This window comes from Anomalospiza imberbis, chromosome 8, assembly GCF_031753505.1.
Source record: "Anomalospiza imberbis isolate Cuckoo-Finch-1a 21T00152 chromosome 8, ASM3175350v1, whole genome shotgun sequence".
Lineage (NCBI taxonomy): Eukaryota > Metazoa > Chordata > Aves > Passeriformes > Viduidae > Anomalospiza > Anomalospiza imberbis.
In genome coordinates, this window is record NC_089688.1 from 19,681,468 (window position 1) to 19,699,247 (window position 17,780).

At 35.1% G+C, this 17,780-nt stretch overlaps 1 protein-coding gene across 7 annotated transcripts in view; it reads left to right on the plus strand.

Annotated features, from left to right (window-relative positions):
* The window catches only part of MYOF (myoferlin), a 62,788-nt gene that overhangs the window by 23,209 nt on the left and 21,799 nt on the right, over positions 1–17,780 (plus strand). For 6 of the 7 annotated variants that reach the window (XR_011001396.1, XR_011001394.1, XM_068197668.1 and 3 more), the window contains 15 exons: positions 842–910; positions 1,035–1,078; positions 1,459–1,541; positions 3,739–3,777; positions 5,469–5,593; positions 6,065–6,181; positions 6,545–6,722; positions 7,590–7,714; positions 8,226–8,332; positions 10,611–10,803; positions 11,854–12,009; positions 13,001–13,132; positions 14,416–14,579; positions 16,221–16,335; positions 16,452–16,557. Coding sequence is in view for 5 of the 7 variants with exons in the window: in XM_068197668.1 (XP_068053769.1) it covers positions 842–910; positions 1,035–1,078; positions 1,459–1,541; positions 3,739–3,777; positions 5,469–5,593; positions 6,065–6,181; positions 6,545–6,722; positions 7,590–7,714; positions 8,226–8,332; positions 10,611–10,803; positions 11,854–12,009; positions 13,001–13,132; positions 14,416–14,579; positions 16,221–16,335; positions 16,452–16,557 (1,753 nt within the window). In the remaining 2 variants the exon portion in view is untranslated. The remainder of the gene's footprint in view (positions 1–841; positions 911–1,034; positions 1,079–1,458; positions 1,542–3,738; positions 3,778–5,468; positions 5,594–6,064; positions 6,182–6,544; positions 6,723–7,589; positions 7,715–8,225; positions 8,333–10,610; positions 10,804–11,853; positions 12,010–13,000; positions 13,133–14,415; positions 14,580–16,220; positions 16,336–16,451; positions 16,558–17,780) is intronic. The other variant, XM_068197666.1, reaches the window with a different exon arrangement.

A 17,780-nucleotide genomic window follows, 5' to 3' on the forward strand; every position in this document is an offset into this window, starting at 1 on the left:
ATTTTTACGTTTACTGGAACTATGGAAATAAAAAAATGAAAAAATAAAGTTAACTTTGTAACATGACAAACTTCAAGGTACAAGAGAAAGGGTGTAAAACTGATGATTAATGAAAGGAATGTATGACTAAAGGGTAGAACTAACATATGCCAGATTGCTTGCCTACTAGTTGTTGCTGATTGCTTTTAGTAATTGGTGACACGGGTCTTTCTAGACAGATTAACTGCATTTGTACATTTAAATAATAATGTGTTCCTTAGAATGCCAAATTTGATCTGGAGCACAATTACACAACTTATATTCATTACTAGTCAATTTTTTGTCAGTCATTTAATGTGCTATATAGTCAGGTTACCACACCCAGTAGTGTAGAAGATCTTTAGAAGACATGACCAGCAAATTATGCAGCCTCTCCCCTACTATTCATTCTTCATCTGCCCTAAAATCTGCATAAAGAAAGCTGGAATCAAGTAATTCCTTCATCTCATTTCTCTGCAGTGATAAAAGCAGGTTAAATTGTGGCTTGTGGAAATAACAAGCTTTAATAATTTAATAATTAATAAAGCAGGATAACCCAAATCTCAAATTTAAACGCTGTTTCTACATTTTCTTTTTCTCTAAAAGTCATTAATGCTGCATATGCAGAATACTCTAACAGTAGTTATCAGTGGAAGACTCGTTGAGCATCAATGGCTCATTGCAGCATTAATCCAGGATTCATTGACTACTATCCCTAATTTTTCCAATCAGATTATGATGTGCCCTAAATCATAGCTAGTAAATATTTTTTTCTGTTTTATCTTTGATGTTCTGTTGTATATTTGATTTCATTTTTTGGCAGGTTTGCACAAATATAATTGAGAAAAATGCTAATCCGGAATGGAATCAAATTATTTACCTTCAAATCAAGGTCAGTTTTTTTACCCTTGTTTCCATAGTAAACAGCCTTTTTTTTTTTTGAACTCAGGGCATTAACATTACAGAGGTGAAAAATGTAAGGAGTTATTTTACTTTCATTGTTTTTTTTTTTTCAGTTTCCCTCGATGTGTGAGAAAATAAAACTTTCAGTTGTTGACTGGTGAGTTATGACTTTTAATCAAATTACTTAAGCTAAATGATAGTAAGCAGAGAAAAGTCTAGTTCTATAGTTGTCAGGTATTTTTACAGTGCATGAGAGTACTAAAGCAAGTGTTTAAGTACCTTTATGGTTTCTTTAGAGGGGATCTGATTAGTGTAACATGAGATTATTTTTAATTGTGTGCAGTGAGAACTGAGTACTGTAACTGATTAATGATAGTGTAAAAGTCAGGTGACTTATTCATGGTCTACAGCCCACTCTTGTAACTTAATGTTGAAGCATTTCAGATCATAGAAAATGTGTGTACTAGTAGCTTGCCACTGTATGTGATGACCAGCATTATATTTAAATAAAATCTTCTTTCTTTTCCTTTTTTGTAGGGATCGACTTACAAAAAATGATGTAGTTGGAACAACATATTTAAGTCTCTCAAAAATTGCTTCTTCTGGAGGAGAGATTGAAGGTGATTGCTTGAGCATTGTGTAACACACTGTCTTCTCTTGTGTTACACAGAATGGCAAAGATCAGTGTTCTAAGAAAGTATATATTTATCTAGAGTTTCTCAGTTCCCTGGCAACAGGATTGTCTTTTCCTTTTAAAATTTTCAAAACAATGCTCCTAGAAAACATTCCATGGGACTTTAAAAAGTAAAGTATTAAAATTTTAATGACTAAACCACATCATGGTGGAAATAGAAGTAATTCAAGATTTAGTTTTCTGTTACATATATATATATATATACACACATATTAATGAACCAAGTAAATTTATGAGTACTTTCCCAAATTCAGAAAATGATGTGATATCACAATCTACCATGTGTAAGATATGCAAGTTTACTTAGATGCATAATAAGATATTTAATTTCAAGACAATCTGGAGTCGCTGCTTCAGAACCTTTTCTTCTTTAGACACTGGAAAAAAGACTCCTTTTGCTACCTTATAAGAGTATCTGTTCTATCTTTGAGACAAGAACCTAAAAGCTGTTGAATGTTCCGGGGTAGTTAGACTAAAGAGACTCTAGAACCACATACTCATTTCCTGGACACCACTGGGCTGTTTGCAGATGCTGGGGAACTTGGGACAATCACTGCTCTGATCAGCAGCTGACTAGAAGCAGGCACTGCATCTCATTGCACAAATGCTCTGTACTCCTATTTTGTAACTCTGATTTTGACTGCACTGCTGTGATTGCAGACAATGGATTTATATGCTTCCATCAGTAGAGATGGCTGGATATGTAATTTCACACAGCTAAAACCCAAGACCAATTAACTACAAGCAAACAAGTTAAGCAAGATATGAGGTGCCTGACATGTTGTGCCCATTGGAAAATAGCTTTGTAATAAAACTCTTCTTTAAAATATTATAAGAAATACTTTTTTGCCAATATTTTGGACCATATTAGAAAAAATCCAGTTACATTTATATTCTAATACAGTCTTGTGATTATTTATCATTTCTTTGTGATCTATATCTGTAATCACCTCTTTTTGTAGCAAGATCTTTCATACAATTGGGCCAGCTCCCACACTAGGATTCTGTGTTAACTTGCCAGAAAAATTGCTTTATCTTTTTAGTGAACATGATTTGCATGTTAGTTATCCAAACAGCATTGTAAACCTCAAGGTTAAACAGGCTTAAATATGTATTTATCTGTCTACAGTAGTTTGAAGGACACTGTCTCAAAATCATTTTCACCATTGTCACAATAAGAATCTAAATTACTATTTTTTCTGTTGAATTTATAAAATCTGTATGATATGTACTTGTCTGAGACAGACCAATTTGTCTTTAGGTTGGTGGCTATATCAGATGTTTAAAACCAAAGTTAGTGGCTCCAATCCTATACTGACGTGAGTAAGGAGGCAAGAATTGGATAGAATTGTATTTTCAGTCACATAAAAGCTTATAAAGTAGTCCTCTTAGAAGGACTGCTGTTGAAGTAAGACTTCATGCAAACATTTTCTTTATATGCACAGCCAGAAGCAAAAGCAAGAGGCAATGGGAAAGCCAAGACAGAGGGGTTGGGCTGTTGGGGAGAATTCAGCTCTGGAGAGATCACTTGTACTCCCCTATGAGTGTGTATCTTGAACTGCAGCTGAGCCACAGAGCATTTACACTTCAAACCAGACACTCAGTAACTGGGGAGATTAGTTTGGTTTCTCTCTCTGCTGAGGTACTGGCATTGGAATAGCCATTTCTGTTATCTTCTCTTTAGTGCTGTGCCTGAAGCCTGTTCTGGCTTCTAAAGGATTGTGAAACTGAACTAGTCTATTGTCTTCAGTAAATGTAAATGTAGATAGTCTAAGGGGCCCTGAAATGTAGTGGGGTTTTAAAATGTCCTTAAGATTTTAAAAGTTGTTTTAAAAATAAATCTGTATTTTGTGTGGAGGAGAATTGTACAAAGCTGAAAAATAAGCACTAAAACAAGATATTTTGTCAGATACATGCTGGTTTTTTCCCCTTTGGAATTTGTGCAGGAAGAGTAATACCTTCATATATTAGCCAGAACCAAAATGCTGGCCAAATTAAATATGAAATTTATTTTCTTTCAGGTTTTCAACTTTATTTTCAAAGGAGATTGCTTTGTGGTGTGTGGGGTTTTTTTTAAGTGCTGTTGTTACTGTCATATAACTACTTCTCTTTTCATAATACAGATTTTTCATCTTCGGGAACAGGGGCTTCATCATATGAAGGTTTATCTCTTCACCTGTTACTGATTTTGTGTTCCATTGCCCAAACTGAAGAGTATTGCCTAAGATACTCCATCAGCTTAAAAATATTTTTAATAATTCTTGTTGTCTAAAAGATTTCACCATTGTGATTACAGAGTATCAAACATAACTAACTCTATAAACCAGTTTTGGCATTGGAATTGGTTTGAAAATATTTCTGTTTGGCTGGTGCTTCAAGCTGTGTGTTAGAGATGAGCATGCAGTTGCTTCAATTACAGAGTGCTTAGTCTAACAATGGCTTGAAATTTTTAACTATGAGATCACAGGTATATTTGCAACTGCAGAGCCTTGCAGAAGTAAATAACTGCCTAAAATAATTAGTGGCTGTTTTGCTTATGCTTAGCAAGCTGTATAAACAAAATCTGGAAAAAAAAAATCTGATTCTGTTACTACCTGGGGAGGTGACTTTTCCCAGACTGACATACAGCTTTGAAAGACTTTCTGGTAAATATTGAAGTAGTGAGAAAGAAATACAAGTGGAGAGCAGTTGAAAGGTGATCAGCATTCATCCACATGGTACTTCATTTACTGTCCTCCCTTCTCAATAAAGTAATGTTAAGTTAAAGGCTGAAATAATTTCTCAGAGTCACTTTCTATTATAGATATTATAGATGATCATTAGCCTTCTAAAAGTAAACAACTGAATTTTAAGTTTTAAAAATAGAAAACAAATTCTTTTTATTCCAGTTTTGGGAGGGTTTTTTGTTGTCTATATGTTTCTAAATTTATACTCTCTTTAATTTATTGGCATCAGTAAGTAGTGAATGGATTAATTTAACACATATCTGTATCTTAAACCTAGTCATACTGAGGTCTGATGTGAGCGGTTCAGTCTTAGAATTTTTTAAAAATTGGACATTATTCAAATGATTTTTTTCATTCAGTTTTTGAACTGTTTCTGATTCAGAGGTAAGGGTGTGAAAGTAGCCAGCTGCAAAATAGAGAACTGCAAATCTTTATTTTATATTGTGCAGGTTATGGGTGACTTTTTGTTGACAGCAAATTACATCATCACATTCACTTTTACAGTCCACTCGTGTCACTCAGTAGTGGCATAGCCACACAAAGCATAACCCTTTACTGCCCCTGTCTAACCTCAGCCTTCTTTTCCCCTGAGAAAGAAGTGCATCCCTCTCTGTGCTCCAGATCACTCCAGGAAATTTCGGTTGCAACGTTGACATGTTTCTCATCTCTTTTTTTGCTGCTAGAGAGTGCATCTTTTCTGTGGCTGTTTAGTTTGATCATTGGCCTGTCCATTTAAGTGATTGCAAATGTTGTTTTACTCAGTTTCATTTTTTCTAGAAAGCATATTTTCTGTTAACATAAGAACATATTACCCTTGTACATAAATCAAAGCCATATATTTGGAGTGGGACATAAATTCTCATTCTGTGGGATTTTTGCTGCATGAAGTGTTTTGCTGCATTTAGTTTAAGTGTTGTACAGTGAAGAAAGAAGTTAGGTACAAGTACAGTCAGTGGTATAATTACTTTAAATTCATATGGTATATCCAGAGAATAAAGTGTTCTTATATTACTAATACCTAACTAATATCTAACATTTCTTCTAATGGATTTGATAGTAATGTTATTTGTTTCTTTCTGGCTTAATATGGTAATTAACAAAGGTATAATGGTCATGTCTTCTGTTAGTAAATTCTGGAGAAACTGAAGTTGGCTTTTTACCAACATTTGGGCCTTGTTACCTAAACTTTTACGGAAGTCCAAGAGAATACACTGGATTCCCAGACCCATATGATGAATTAAACTTTGGAAAGGTAAGTTTCTTTATTAATTTTTTTCATAAAATAATTAATGCAATTCTTTTTAATCATTTTAACCATTCTTTTAAATTCATTTTAATGGGTTTTTTTCACACTACACACCTCTTGCTCTTTATTTTGAATAATATTTTATATTTAAGATTAATAAAGAAGATGATTGTATTTTCCATTCCTATCTGGTTTTGTTTTAAAGGTATTTTTGAAGGAGCAGCAATGATTTTGACAATTTTCACTAACTGCATCTTTGCATGCATTTTTATTTCTTCTTTCCTTGTTTGCATAAATGTGTTTTTCACTTCTAGCGTTAAGCCAACTGCTTTATTTCACTCGTTCCAATATATACATCCATGCCTCAGCAGGAGTTTTGAGAACACTTTAGTGAAGCCAGAATCATGTACAGCTAAAAAAAAATGCTTCTTTAGGGTAAATATATAAATTTTGATTTGATGTGTGTTCATGTTACAGGGAGAAGGAGTTGCGTATAGAGGGAGAATTCTGGTTGAACTATCTACATTATCTGAAAGCAAGCCTATTAATAAAAAATTAGAAATGATTCCTAATGATGACTTACTGGTTGTCGAGGTAAATCCTTGTTTTATTGTCACTGTTGGTAGCAGAGATGTGCCTTGTCTGGTTGTTTTTAGAGAGTGATCTAACTCACTAAAATCAGTACAATAGAGTTCAATCTCCAAGTTAAGAGAGGCCTTTAGTGGTGGCTGAGGATTAGTGGCTACAAAAATGTTGTTCCCTTGTAGCAAGAACTGTTAATCTGAAACATTTTATAATATCAAATACAGTAATTTATTATACACATTATATTTTTTGGTTTCGTCTCAGAAAATAGTACAAATATTGAAGTTATTATTTCCATGTAGATTTTGCTATAGTTTTTTTAATAATTGTGCATCCTGGTTTGAAGTACAACTGAAAAAGTTGTTTTGGTAGAAATACCAGCGCAGACGGAAGTTCTGCTTGGCTGCTGTGTTTCATTCTGCCACAATGCTGCAAGACACGGGAGAGCCCATCCAGTTCGAAGTGAGCATCGGCAACTACGGCAACAAGTTTGACACCACCTGCAAACCCTTGGCATCAACGACTCAGTACAGCCGCGCCGTTTTTGATGGTAAGGATGCTCTGGTTTGGGGATGAAATAATCTAAAATTGTCTTTTGGAAGTGCTATTTATGGCTTTGGAATGTCAGCCCAAACTGCACTGAACACTTCCTGAAGATATGACAGGAAGTGTGTGGCTGAAGATATGAACCCTTCCTGAAGATATGACAGAGTGTGTGGCTCTTCACAGCTTTTGAGATGAAGTTGCATGTATGGAATACATGCGGCAAGCCCCTACCGAGGTTATGAGTGAAATTTTGGCAGAATTCAGTGAAATCTTTTGACTGTGTACTAGATATTCACAAGCTTTGCCAGGAGAAGGAATCGTGATATTTTAGAGGTATCTAGAGTTAAATAGGGAAAACACACTTTTAATATTCTGATTTAGAGTAAAATAATAACTTGTTTTTAAACCATACATCTCTCAGCCTAGAAAAAAACAAATTAGCTAGATTACAGGAAAATAAATTTTAGCTATATTTTTTAATTAACTGCAAAGAGTAGTTGTTAGTTTTTTTCCTGTGTATGAAATGAAATAATCAGACTTACTCTAGAAAATTATTATTTGAATATTTTATTTCAAAGATAAAGCTATATTAATGTGCCATCTACATCAGTATGTTATGGGAAAGAATATGTTAACAGGTAATTTAGTTTTTAAAATCTGTTGTATTTTGGAACAATTTGAAACTAATGGAAGTGAACATTTACCATTCAACAGGTGCTATAGTGGCTGGAAAATATAAATCCTTTTGTGAATTTGGAGTAGCTTATATGTTCTTAATGATTTGTAGATAAATGATATGAATGTAGCAACAGTGTACAGTATGTATTCCTGCCATGAATTCTAAATCTTACATACAAATGTTTCACACCAGGTAATTACTATTACTACTTGCCATGGGCAAACACAAAGCCAGTTGTAACACTGACATCTTTTTGGGAGGACATAAGTCATAGATTAGACCCTGTGAATGTAATCCTAAGCATGGCTGAAAGACTGGTAAGACATTTTAAATCTTTCTTTTTGTGATAGGCTTTTCATTTTTACTCTTTTTCATTTAGAGGTATAATCAAAAAGTGGCATTTTAAGCACATTATGGAAATTTTGTGATACTTTCTCTCTTTTTTTCTTAGTCAAAATTAAAAGTTGCTTGGTGTAACAAATGGCACTGTTAATCATAGGCCTGTATTTTAGCAAGGCTCAATACGCTCCTGCTTGAATCCACAGGGAATTCCCACGGGAAGGGAGAGACCTCAGTGTTGGTTAGGTTAAGTCTGTGGGACTTAAGCATGTTAAGTCTGTGGGACTGTTATTTGCATGTTTTGTTAAATACACTGGGGGAGAATATCAGAATAGTCCTGTTAAATACAAATTAATTTTAAACATGAGTCCTTTTTTGGTTTGGCCTTTACACACATGAATAAATAAGATCAAAGTCTTGAAACTCCTACTGACCGTAAACCATACAGGAAGTTTATAAGTGCAAATTCTTTTCTTTTAAATTCTTCAGCAATCCAACTTAGCCACCTTAAAATCAGGAATGCAGGCTAAAGTGTCTGAAAACAGATTAGCTGAGATGTGGTTGAAGCTGATTGATGAACTTACAGAAGATATAAGGTAAAAGAACGTTTTTTATCATTCCATTGTTATCATTCCAGGCCTGCTCAGAATCTTCGTTATTGCCTCTGCTAAGTCAGAAAACAAATTCTGAGGACTATAAAACTGACTAATCCCATGAATTGACCTAAGAACTGAAATTCCAAAAGTGTCTGGAAGTAGTAAAACATCATGGATATTACCAATCAAACAATACATCTAGTTGTGTAATTCTCCATTATCTCAGGATAGTTTTATTACTGGCAGTGATAAGACAAAACAGTATCTCTTGAGAAAAATCTGAGGGAGGACTGTTCTGAAAATGGATATTAGGTCTCTCTGCTGCCTTTCTAGCATCCACCCTTCTTTAGAATTCCTCATGTACCTTTGGTTTACCTGTGTTTCAATGTTATTTCTGAATCTGAAGAGTGATGAAAGTCTAGTACTTCACTGGTAAGCCCAAAATAAAAAATTAGAAGGTATGCAGGGATTATGGGCCATGAAGGCCATATTTTTGAATAAGCTTTTAGTCAATGTGTCTGTATGTATGGGGGTGTTCAGAGAAGGCAACAGGAGTCAGCATTTAGAGTTTTGAAAGAGAATAAATTCTAAATAGAGAGGAAGGAATTTTATGAGAAAGTGACATTAAAAAAGGAGATATTGAGATGGGGAGAGTAAACAAGTGGGTAATAAAACAGCACAGGAAAAGTAAAGGAAAAATGAGAGAACAGTTATTATCTGTAAGAGGAAGTAACAAAGAACATGAAATTAGAGAACAAATTCATCATGTCGTAAAGCCAATATAAAAATAAGTAGGGAAAAAAAAAACAGTGGAGATCAGTATATACTAGCAAAGAATTACATGATAGAAAGCTTGCACAAAAATATAAACTGGTAACTTCATAGAATGCTGTGATCTGAAAGAAACAGAGAGAAAGGACTGACAGACTTGAGGAAAGTAAAATGTGAAGGGCTAACTATTGTAACATGGAGCCATCTGGTCAGTGTGGAAACTTCAGGTTGTTTTCTCATCCTGACACATATTTGCACTGTTATTAATTCAGACCATTATTTTCTAAAATATCACTCAACAATTATGGAGCAATAGCACTTTGATATAGCACCAAATGAACTCATTGTGCTCATGGGATACAATGCTCTTTTGGGGCTTCTTTCAGCAAAGTCAAAAAACTTCTGTCAAATACATAGCTCCCTGTGTTGAAATCATAGAAGATTTTTCCTTGCTATGCTAAGGTTTAAATGAGTTAGCAGTTTGAGAGAGTTTTCAGTGCACTACTTAAACCTAAAATGACTTGACTTTCTGAAGGTTCTGGTCTGGTACATGTGATTCATGTCAAAGTAGCTCCCAGGGCAGAGAGCCCTTGCATTCAGTTTAGTAGAACTCTAGTGGAAGGTGCAATAGTCTGTATCAAGGTTTTACAGAATCAAAACCCTTAGAAGTTCACAGCATGTCACCAAATGTAGGTCAAAGAAGACAAACTAGGCAGTGTCTTTGGAAATTTTTAAACTTTTTGTAAAATATCATATTAAAGGCATTTTAATGAACTCTGCTTAAGGGATACAGTCATTGGTCTTTGAAAAGCTGCCTTTTCCTCAAATCTCCTCTCATTTTTCGGACAGAATTGGACAGCACAGTCAGACACGTGTTGTGATTTTTTGGGGGTGTTCTGTGCAGAGGCAGGGCTCAATGATCCATGAGAGTCCCTTCTAACTCAGGAGTCTACGGCTTCTTGGTTCCATTGAATAGTTACTCTGCCCTCTGCTGACTCAAAAGTTCTGTGTCACAGATTTCTTCTAGAGTTCTTTGATGTTTTCTTGCCAGAGGGTTAGATAAATCTTGTCATAGCCACAAACCATATTTGTATATTGAGTTTCTGAGAATATACAGTTTCCAGTGAAGGAAAGGAACCTAATCTTGGTCTGAAGGCATTGGTTTCAGTTTTGAGATGAACATTTCGAGACGATAATTTTTTACTGTGAGTATATAGAGAAACTGATTTTCCTTGGTTTGATTGGCAGCAATTACATTAAAGCAAACACCTCAAGGTGTTCTACCTTGGTGCTTGTTATGTAAGTACAGCCTTCATCTTGTTTACTATAAATACCTTGTGAGGTGAAAATCTCTGCAGAAATAGATGTAGTAGCACTGTTCCAGTGGTTGTCAATCACAGGAAATGATAGCACTCAATCCGTTGCCTCTGTTTGCATGTCTGCATTTAGAGTGTAACTAAATAAAAGCCACTTAGATTATTAACCATAACAAATATTCTCTTTTCAGTAAACCATTTCCCCTCATTGAAGGCAAATCTAATATTACAGTCCTTGACACTCAGATAGAAAAACTGCGCCTCAAGTCTCTCAAACAGATTGGAGAAGCAGCAGCAAGGATGAGAAGTGAAGCTACTGAGGTGAAAGCTACTCTGACAGAAATTGAGGATTGGTTGGATAGATTACTGCAACTGAGTGAAGAGGTTAGTGCTTCACAGTACTGGTGTTTGGTTTAGCAGTACTGGTTAGTTTAGCAATACCTGTCTAACACAAATGGGTGTAAACTTCACTGCTGATCAAGCAATATCCACTCTCTGTAGAATAGTAATTTTAGATGCCATGAAAGTAAACATGTTCCCCTCTGTAATTGCAATTTACTTAAACAAAACTCATTTGTTAGCTGTTCTCACTGGGAATGTGTGTTGGGTAATGTGATTGGTAGAATAGACCCTATTCTGTTTAAGTGACTGTTCTGTCCTCTCCTTTCTTCCAGAGGTGTAAGTCACTTTTCTGGTTGAGGGACTGCAGGGTATATGTTAGATTTCCACAGCTTGTAGCCATAGTAATCAACTTCTAACAGAGTTCAATCTGTTTCTGTGGATTTTTTTTTTTTAATTTTCACCAATGTTTTCTGTTTTCATCTTGGCCATCTCATAACTGGTTTTCAAAACATTTTAGAGTTTTTTTTATTTTCAATTTGTTGCTTCTGCTCTGTAGAGCTACTGATTAAAAAAAAAAAAAAAGAGCAATTAATTGGCCAGATCACAGCTAGATCACAAAGGTGGGCACAGAACTCCAAAAAGGTAATAGGTGGTTTCTGTCTTCTGCTAAAAGTCTTACAGTTACATGCCCGTAATGTGGAAGCATCACAAGCACTGTAATGTGTAGCAGGTCAGTCCAAAGCACCAGAATATGGCATCCAGTCACTGTCATCACCATAAGGGAATCGAGATACAAAATGTCTCTAGAAATATTTATAAAATATTTAAGGATTTTTTTTTAAATAAAACTTACTTTGCTTTCCAAAAATCTCAATGGTAGTTTTTTATGATTCTTTAATAACTATATATTGGTTTTCTTGCAAACCAAAGCAATTCCCTCTCTTTATCATAAATTTGTTGTGATTCATGATTCTAAATGACAAATCCTTTGACATAAGCAAGACCTTATTTATGTTTCTCTTTACTCAGCTCTAGATTAGTTTATTGTTCAATTAATTACTCTTCTTAACTCTCCCCACAAATAATCCTCAGCCACAAAACAGTATGCCTGATGTAATCATATGGATGATCCGAGGGGAGAAAAGACTGGCCTATGCACGTGTTCCTGCACACCAAGTGCTTTACTCCACAACAAGCCCCGAATCATCTGGTAAATACTGTGGAAAGACCCAAACAATCTTCTTAAAGGTACTATTTTTTTCTCCTTAACAAATAATTAACTCCCTGAATTGACATGCCATCTGACATGAATATGAAACATGCAAACAAACTATGAACAATGAGGTGTCAAACTCAGGACAGATTAGAAGCTAACTGCATATAATTTCTTCAAAATATCACAGAATTTTTAAGTTTATCATAAGCCACTTAGAACCAGTATTGGCCCCTATCTCTGAGAATTTTCTAAAAGAGCTCAAAATTGTGATAGAACTTTTAAAGTGCGACTGGAGTTGATATTTGGGGATTGGACATGAATGGAAACTTTCAGAGGGAATAATAACTGTAAGTCAGAGAAGTTCCAAAAACATATTCAAAGTTTTGGATGGTTTTCTGTGAGCAATAGAGCATGTTTATACCTAGAAGTGTTCTCTCTGAATTGAGTCTTACTCTTGAATGGGAATGCCTTTCTGCATCTAAGTTGATATTGTATTCAACTGAAATAAACTTAACCAGAAAAATGGCAAACTGACAGTAAAACAAGAGCACTTATAGAGTTTGTCAGTTTAATAGTAGTTATATAAATGAATGCCTCACTGCAGACAAGCCAGTACCTTCATGGTTTTATTCAAACCCCACTGATTGTGCTTTTATTAAACCATCCCTGCTAACCTCTGCATTTCCAGAGTGTCCCAACAAGAAACTCAAATATCAACATTGAAGTTTTAAGTTATTGTCAAAACTGAAAACTCATTGCTGATTGAAACTTGGGAGAGAATATACAGGAACAGGGATGGTACTACCATTAATTTGTTTGGTTTTTACATGCCCTAGGCAGGTATCATTTAAAGAATGTTTTCCTCCTGTGCTACTTATTACTGGCTTTTGAGAAAAAGCAGTACAGGAAGAGATAAATAAATATATATTGCTACTCATAGCTCTTTGTTAATATACATCTTTTACTGAAAGCTGTGATACCTCCCTAACATAGCAAAGAATAACATTTTTGTTTGTGTGCCAGTACCCACAGGACAAGACGAAAGATGTCAAAATGCCTGCAGAGCTGCGAATTAACATTTGGCTGGGGCTCAGTGCAGTTGAAAAGAAGTTTAATAGCTTTGCAGAGGGAACATTCAGTGTTTTTGCAGAAATGGTATGTCCATCATTGCTTTCTTACTTTAAACTTGGATGTGAGTGTTGGGAATTCAATGCAGCTGGAGCTCGTTTGAATTTCTTTGCATGCTGGACAGAGAGAGAGAGAGTAGTGTTTATTATAAGGAAACAAGTAGAACCCATTCAAGGCAATTAATGATCAAGTCCATTGTGCCTACGAGATGAACTTCAGCAGACCAGATTCTGAACTGGTTAGTCAGCTACAAATCTGGTTAACTCCAGTGATTTCAGTTTATTTTAGATTTTTATTCAGTTTATTTTAGATTTTTATCAGTGTAATTAAGATTGAGATCTAAACTATTATGTTTTGGCATATGAATAATCCTTTTTTGTTAATTGCTACTTCACTTCTACAAATTATACTTGCATACAAGTGGTTTTGCTTAATAATGGTTCTTTTGTAGTAGCAGAAAATTTACTGTTGCTGACAAAATGCTGTAATACAATAACATTTCATTGAGAAGAGTTAAATTCATAATTCAAATGCTTGAAATAGTCTACCTTTTGGAGGGTAGTAGCAGGTGTGTTTTATATGCCGCATCACCTAATGGTGCATATAATGCAGAAGCTGTAAAATAGCTAATAAAAAGACATTTTTACAGTGATGTGACTGTTGCACCTGTGCTTAAATATTTAGTAGTGCTGTACTAAGTCACTTAAAGCAATGGGTGTTCAAAGCCATTATTTAAGTATACAGTTTAAGAGGCTATTGACTGTCTCTGTTGGTCTTCAACAATCCAACAATTTTACAAGAATAAGGGCAGAAAACTCAAGACCATCATAAACTACAAATAATCTCAGAAGGGGAAACAGACTGGGCTGACATCAGAATTATGGCCCTGGTAGCTACTATGATTAGATTTTGATTCAGTTCTACATGTTACAAAAGAAAAGATTTAAATAGGAGATTTGAGATAGAAACGAATGACAGAATCATGCATTTAGGGAACAGAAGGAACTTCTTTGAATAATTTAACATAATTTTATTTAACAGAGCTTTAATTTAGATAAATTTTTACTGTAGTTGTAGGGAGGCATTATATTGAGAAGATTGTTTACCAGGCAGCACAGAAGAAAATGAAAGAAAAAACTGATGATGACATTTCAGAGTAATGTGGAAAGGGAGTACTTAATTTCAGAGGAAGTAAATTTATAGTAAAGTTTTTCAGTTATAACAGTTACATAAATATGTAATTTTTTTCCTCCTAAAAGCTGTTTATTATTCCTAAATAATAATTGGATTTTTGCATTCTTCCCATACAGTATGAAAATCAGGCTCTCCTTTTTGGAAAGTGGGGTACCTCAGGACTTGTTGGTCGCCACAAGTTTTCTGATGTTACAGGAAAAATCAAACTGAAAAGAGAGTACTTTCTACCCCCAAAGGGTTGGGACTGGGAAGGAGAATGGATGGTTGATCCTGAAAGAAGGTCAGATTTTTAAAATTTTATTCAGATAGGAATAAAGACATTTGTGGTGTTGAGTAAAAGCTCCTCTCTGTTTTCTCAGACGAGAAAGGGATTTTAAGCTGAATGTTCTAGGACAGCAAAAACCAACCAATAGTCAAAGCTAGTTAATAGTGCTAAAATTAACATCACCTTTTTTAAAAAATAAAACGAAACAGGCTAGAAACTAAACGAAAGAAAGTATAAATTTCTAAGAACTAGCTTATGGTTTTGCAATCCCCATGTTATGATGGCTATACTGCTTATATTCTCTGGGTCTCAGTGCTTCATCTTTTAAAAAGGGATAATAATAGTATTTCATGCCTAGGAAGCTACTAGGTGGCTTACATGTGTCTGTGTGAGATTCACAGATCCTGCTGTGATGGTTTCAGAGAAGACCCTTGGATTGGTGGATCTTCCCTGGATAGAAACTTAACCCTGGCATCCAGTATAAATCTGCAGTTCATGCTGTGGCAACACCATTACAGCATTTGCATGGGCATTCACGAACACTGGATGGTTTTTTGTGTTTATTTCATTAAATGTTGGAAACTTCCATTGCCATCACTAAACTGACACAGCTTATTTCTCAAACTGACTCAAGGCAGACACTGATTTCAGTAGACCAAATTCATGAAGTGTCAGTCCTTCCTCAGCTCCAACAGGTTCAGTCTTGTTCTGCCAGAGGTTTTCAGCTCTGGAACTGTGCCAGTCTGACTGTGTTGCCACACTTTAAGCCAGACTGGGAACTTCATTTGTTTCATAATCAAAAACCAGCATGAGAAAGAGACTGTTTTCTTTCTTCCTAAAAGAAAATATTTGACCAATTTTAAATTCTTATGTTCTGATGGTGGAAAATATATAGAACTGTTGCTATAGAAAAACTGTGCAGGAAAAATATGTGCTATTTTAAAATTTTATCAGTTATAGGCACGAATGGATGGGATTTTTTTTATATTAAATCAATAGTTTTTATTAATAAGATGACATGAAGAAATTGCATCAAATCCTATTGAAATGCATATTTTTGCCATGCAGCTGTTTCCACTGGGAGATGATCTGTGGCTCGATTTGGCCAGCAAATGGCAGTGTGGAACACACTTTGGTGCCTTCTGAACCACAGTGAACCACTGTGCCTGATAGCAGCAAGCTTTTATCTGATTTCATGTTTTCCTGTTTATTCTACTTGCAAATTAGAAAAATATTAGCCAGTTGATTGCTTGCCTTGTCAACAGCATAAATGGAAACCAAATTAAATACATTGCCATATTTTAGTATATACGTAGATGCATGTACTTTAGAGATGCATATAATTCATACACAGTCCTTGTCTCCTACACTTAAATTTATTATGTTTTTTCTTTTTCCAAGAGGATGTATTCAAAGCAGATCCTGAATAAAACAGTAATTAAACATTCCTGCTAGTCACTCATATTTATGAGTAATGTTCCTCCTACTGCTTACTACTACTGGAGTTTCTTCAGTGTTTTTTTCTAAGTTTCCTTTGTATAGCTGGACAATGCAGAATACCCCTATGTGTGCACATTCTGTACTATGTTTCTATATGTTTTCTGTAGTGAACTAAGATGGGTTTTATTTATCATTGTATTTTTTTTGGACGTGCAGTCTGTTGACTGAAGCTGATGCTGGTCATACTGAGTTTACTGATGAAGTATATGAAAATGAGAGTCGCTATCCTGGAGGGGAATGGAAAGCATCTGAGGAGAGTTTCACAGATGTGGTGAGAGTTAAATTTTTCACTGGATAAGTAAAGGTTTAAGAGGAGTACTATGTTTTGCTGCACAGTGTATTTACCCCACTAATGCAGAAAACTGTTCTATTTCCCTTACATAAAAGAATGGAGAAAAAGCCCCACCCCCACGTGAATTCACCTGTCCTTTTGGATGGGTGTGGGATGATGATGCTTGGAAATCCGATTTAAATCGAGCGGTGGATGAACATGGTAAGATTTACTGTTTATCTGCTGATATTAGGACAACCTGCTGTAGTTCATAATGAAGGAGGACACATGTCAAAACTGTAGCAATATTCTGGGCGTGATATTGGTAGCCCTATGGAAAAATACCAAGGAAGTATTTGGATAAAGTTGCTTAAGGAGTCAGATGATACGACACTGAGAAAGTGTTCACTGTCTGCATCTATTTCCATTTTAATGGATTAGTAGCAGCAATTGAGGGGTTTTTAGAGAAGTCAGAAGGTTGAGACCTGAAACCTCTTAATTGCACCAAGAATATGTGGCAAAGCCTGGTTTGGATCTGTCTGATAATTTACCTGTGAGCCTTTAGCCATGGGATGAGACACCAAATAATTCTACAAAGTGAATCAGGAAGTCTGGGCACTAAAGGAAGTGGTGAACCAGTTTGTGTTGGTCACACACCACACAAGTGTAGGAAGGATTCCTGTTTTGCTGAGAGCAGAATAGCAGCACTGAATTTGTGGGAAGGGAGCCATGCAGGACAGATCAGGATGAAACCCTGGTTACTAGGCAATTCTGAAATGAAAAAAACCTTCAAAATCTTTCTGTGAAGAGTCAGGTGCTGCTAGACAGAGATTTTTAGATTATATATATTACTAGTATGATCAGGTTAGAAAATCCTAATATGCATATTACTTTCAATAAATTAAGACTGTTTTCATCACAGAAAGTTGTAAACAAGCTCACTAGACCATAATTTGGATTCTACAGGAACAGGAAAAAGTAGTCAATGTCTCATAGCAAAGTACAGGGCATTGGTTTGATGGTTTGAATACAAAATAAATCATTTTTACAAAAAGGGAAGATCATGGCAGTTAATGGAAAACACAAAATTTTGCAAAACTATAGGAAATTTTTGTTTTGTTCTAAACCAAATGAAAACTCTCAAATAGTTATTGCTTCTTAATAAAAAATAGCTAGCTATTAGAGTAGAAAAAAATATTTATCTAGAGTACCTGGTAGGAATCTGCAGTAAGTTTTTGATGAGATTAATTTAAATTAAAATCTGAGTCTTGGATGCTTGGCAACTGAAGTATACATAGACCAAAAATACAGTAACAGGCTTAAGCAGTTCTTAAAGTTTTATGATCAGAGTTCATGTGTTTGGTGTTCCTTTAAATGAAAAGCTGCTGGAGTCAAAAGAGTGCACAGAACATTTCATTCTTATTTAAAATTAAGAGTTAAATTTT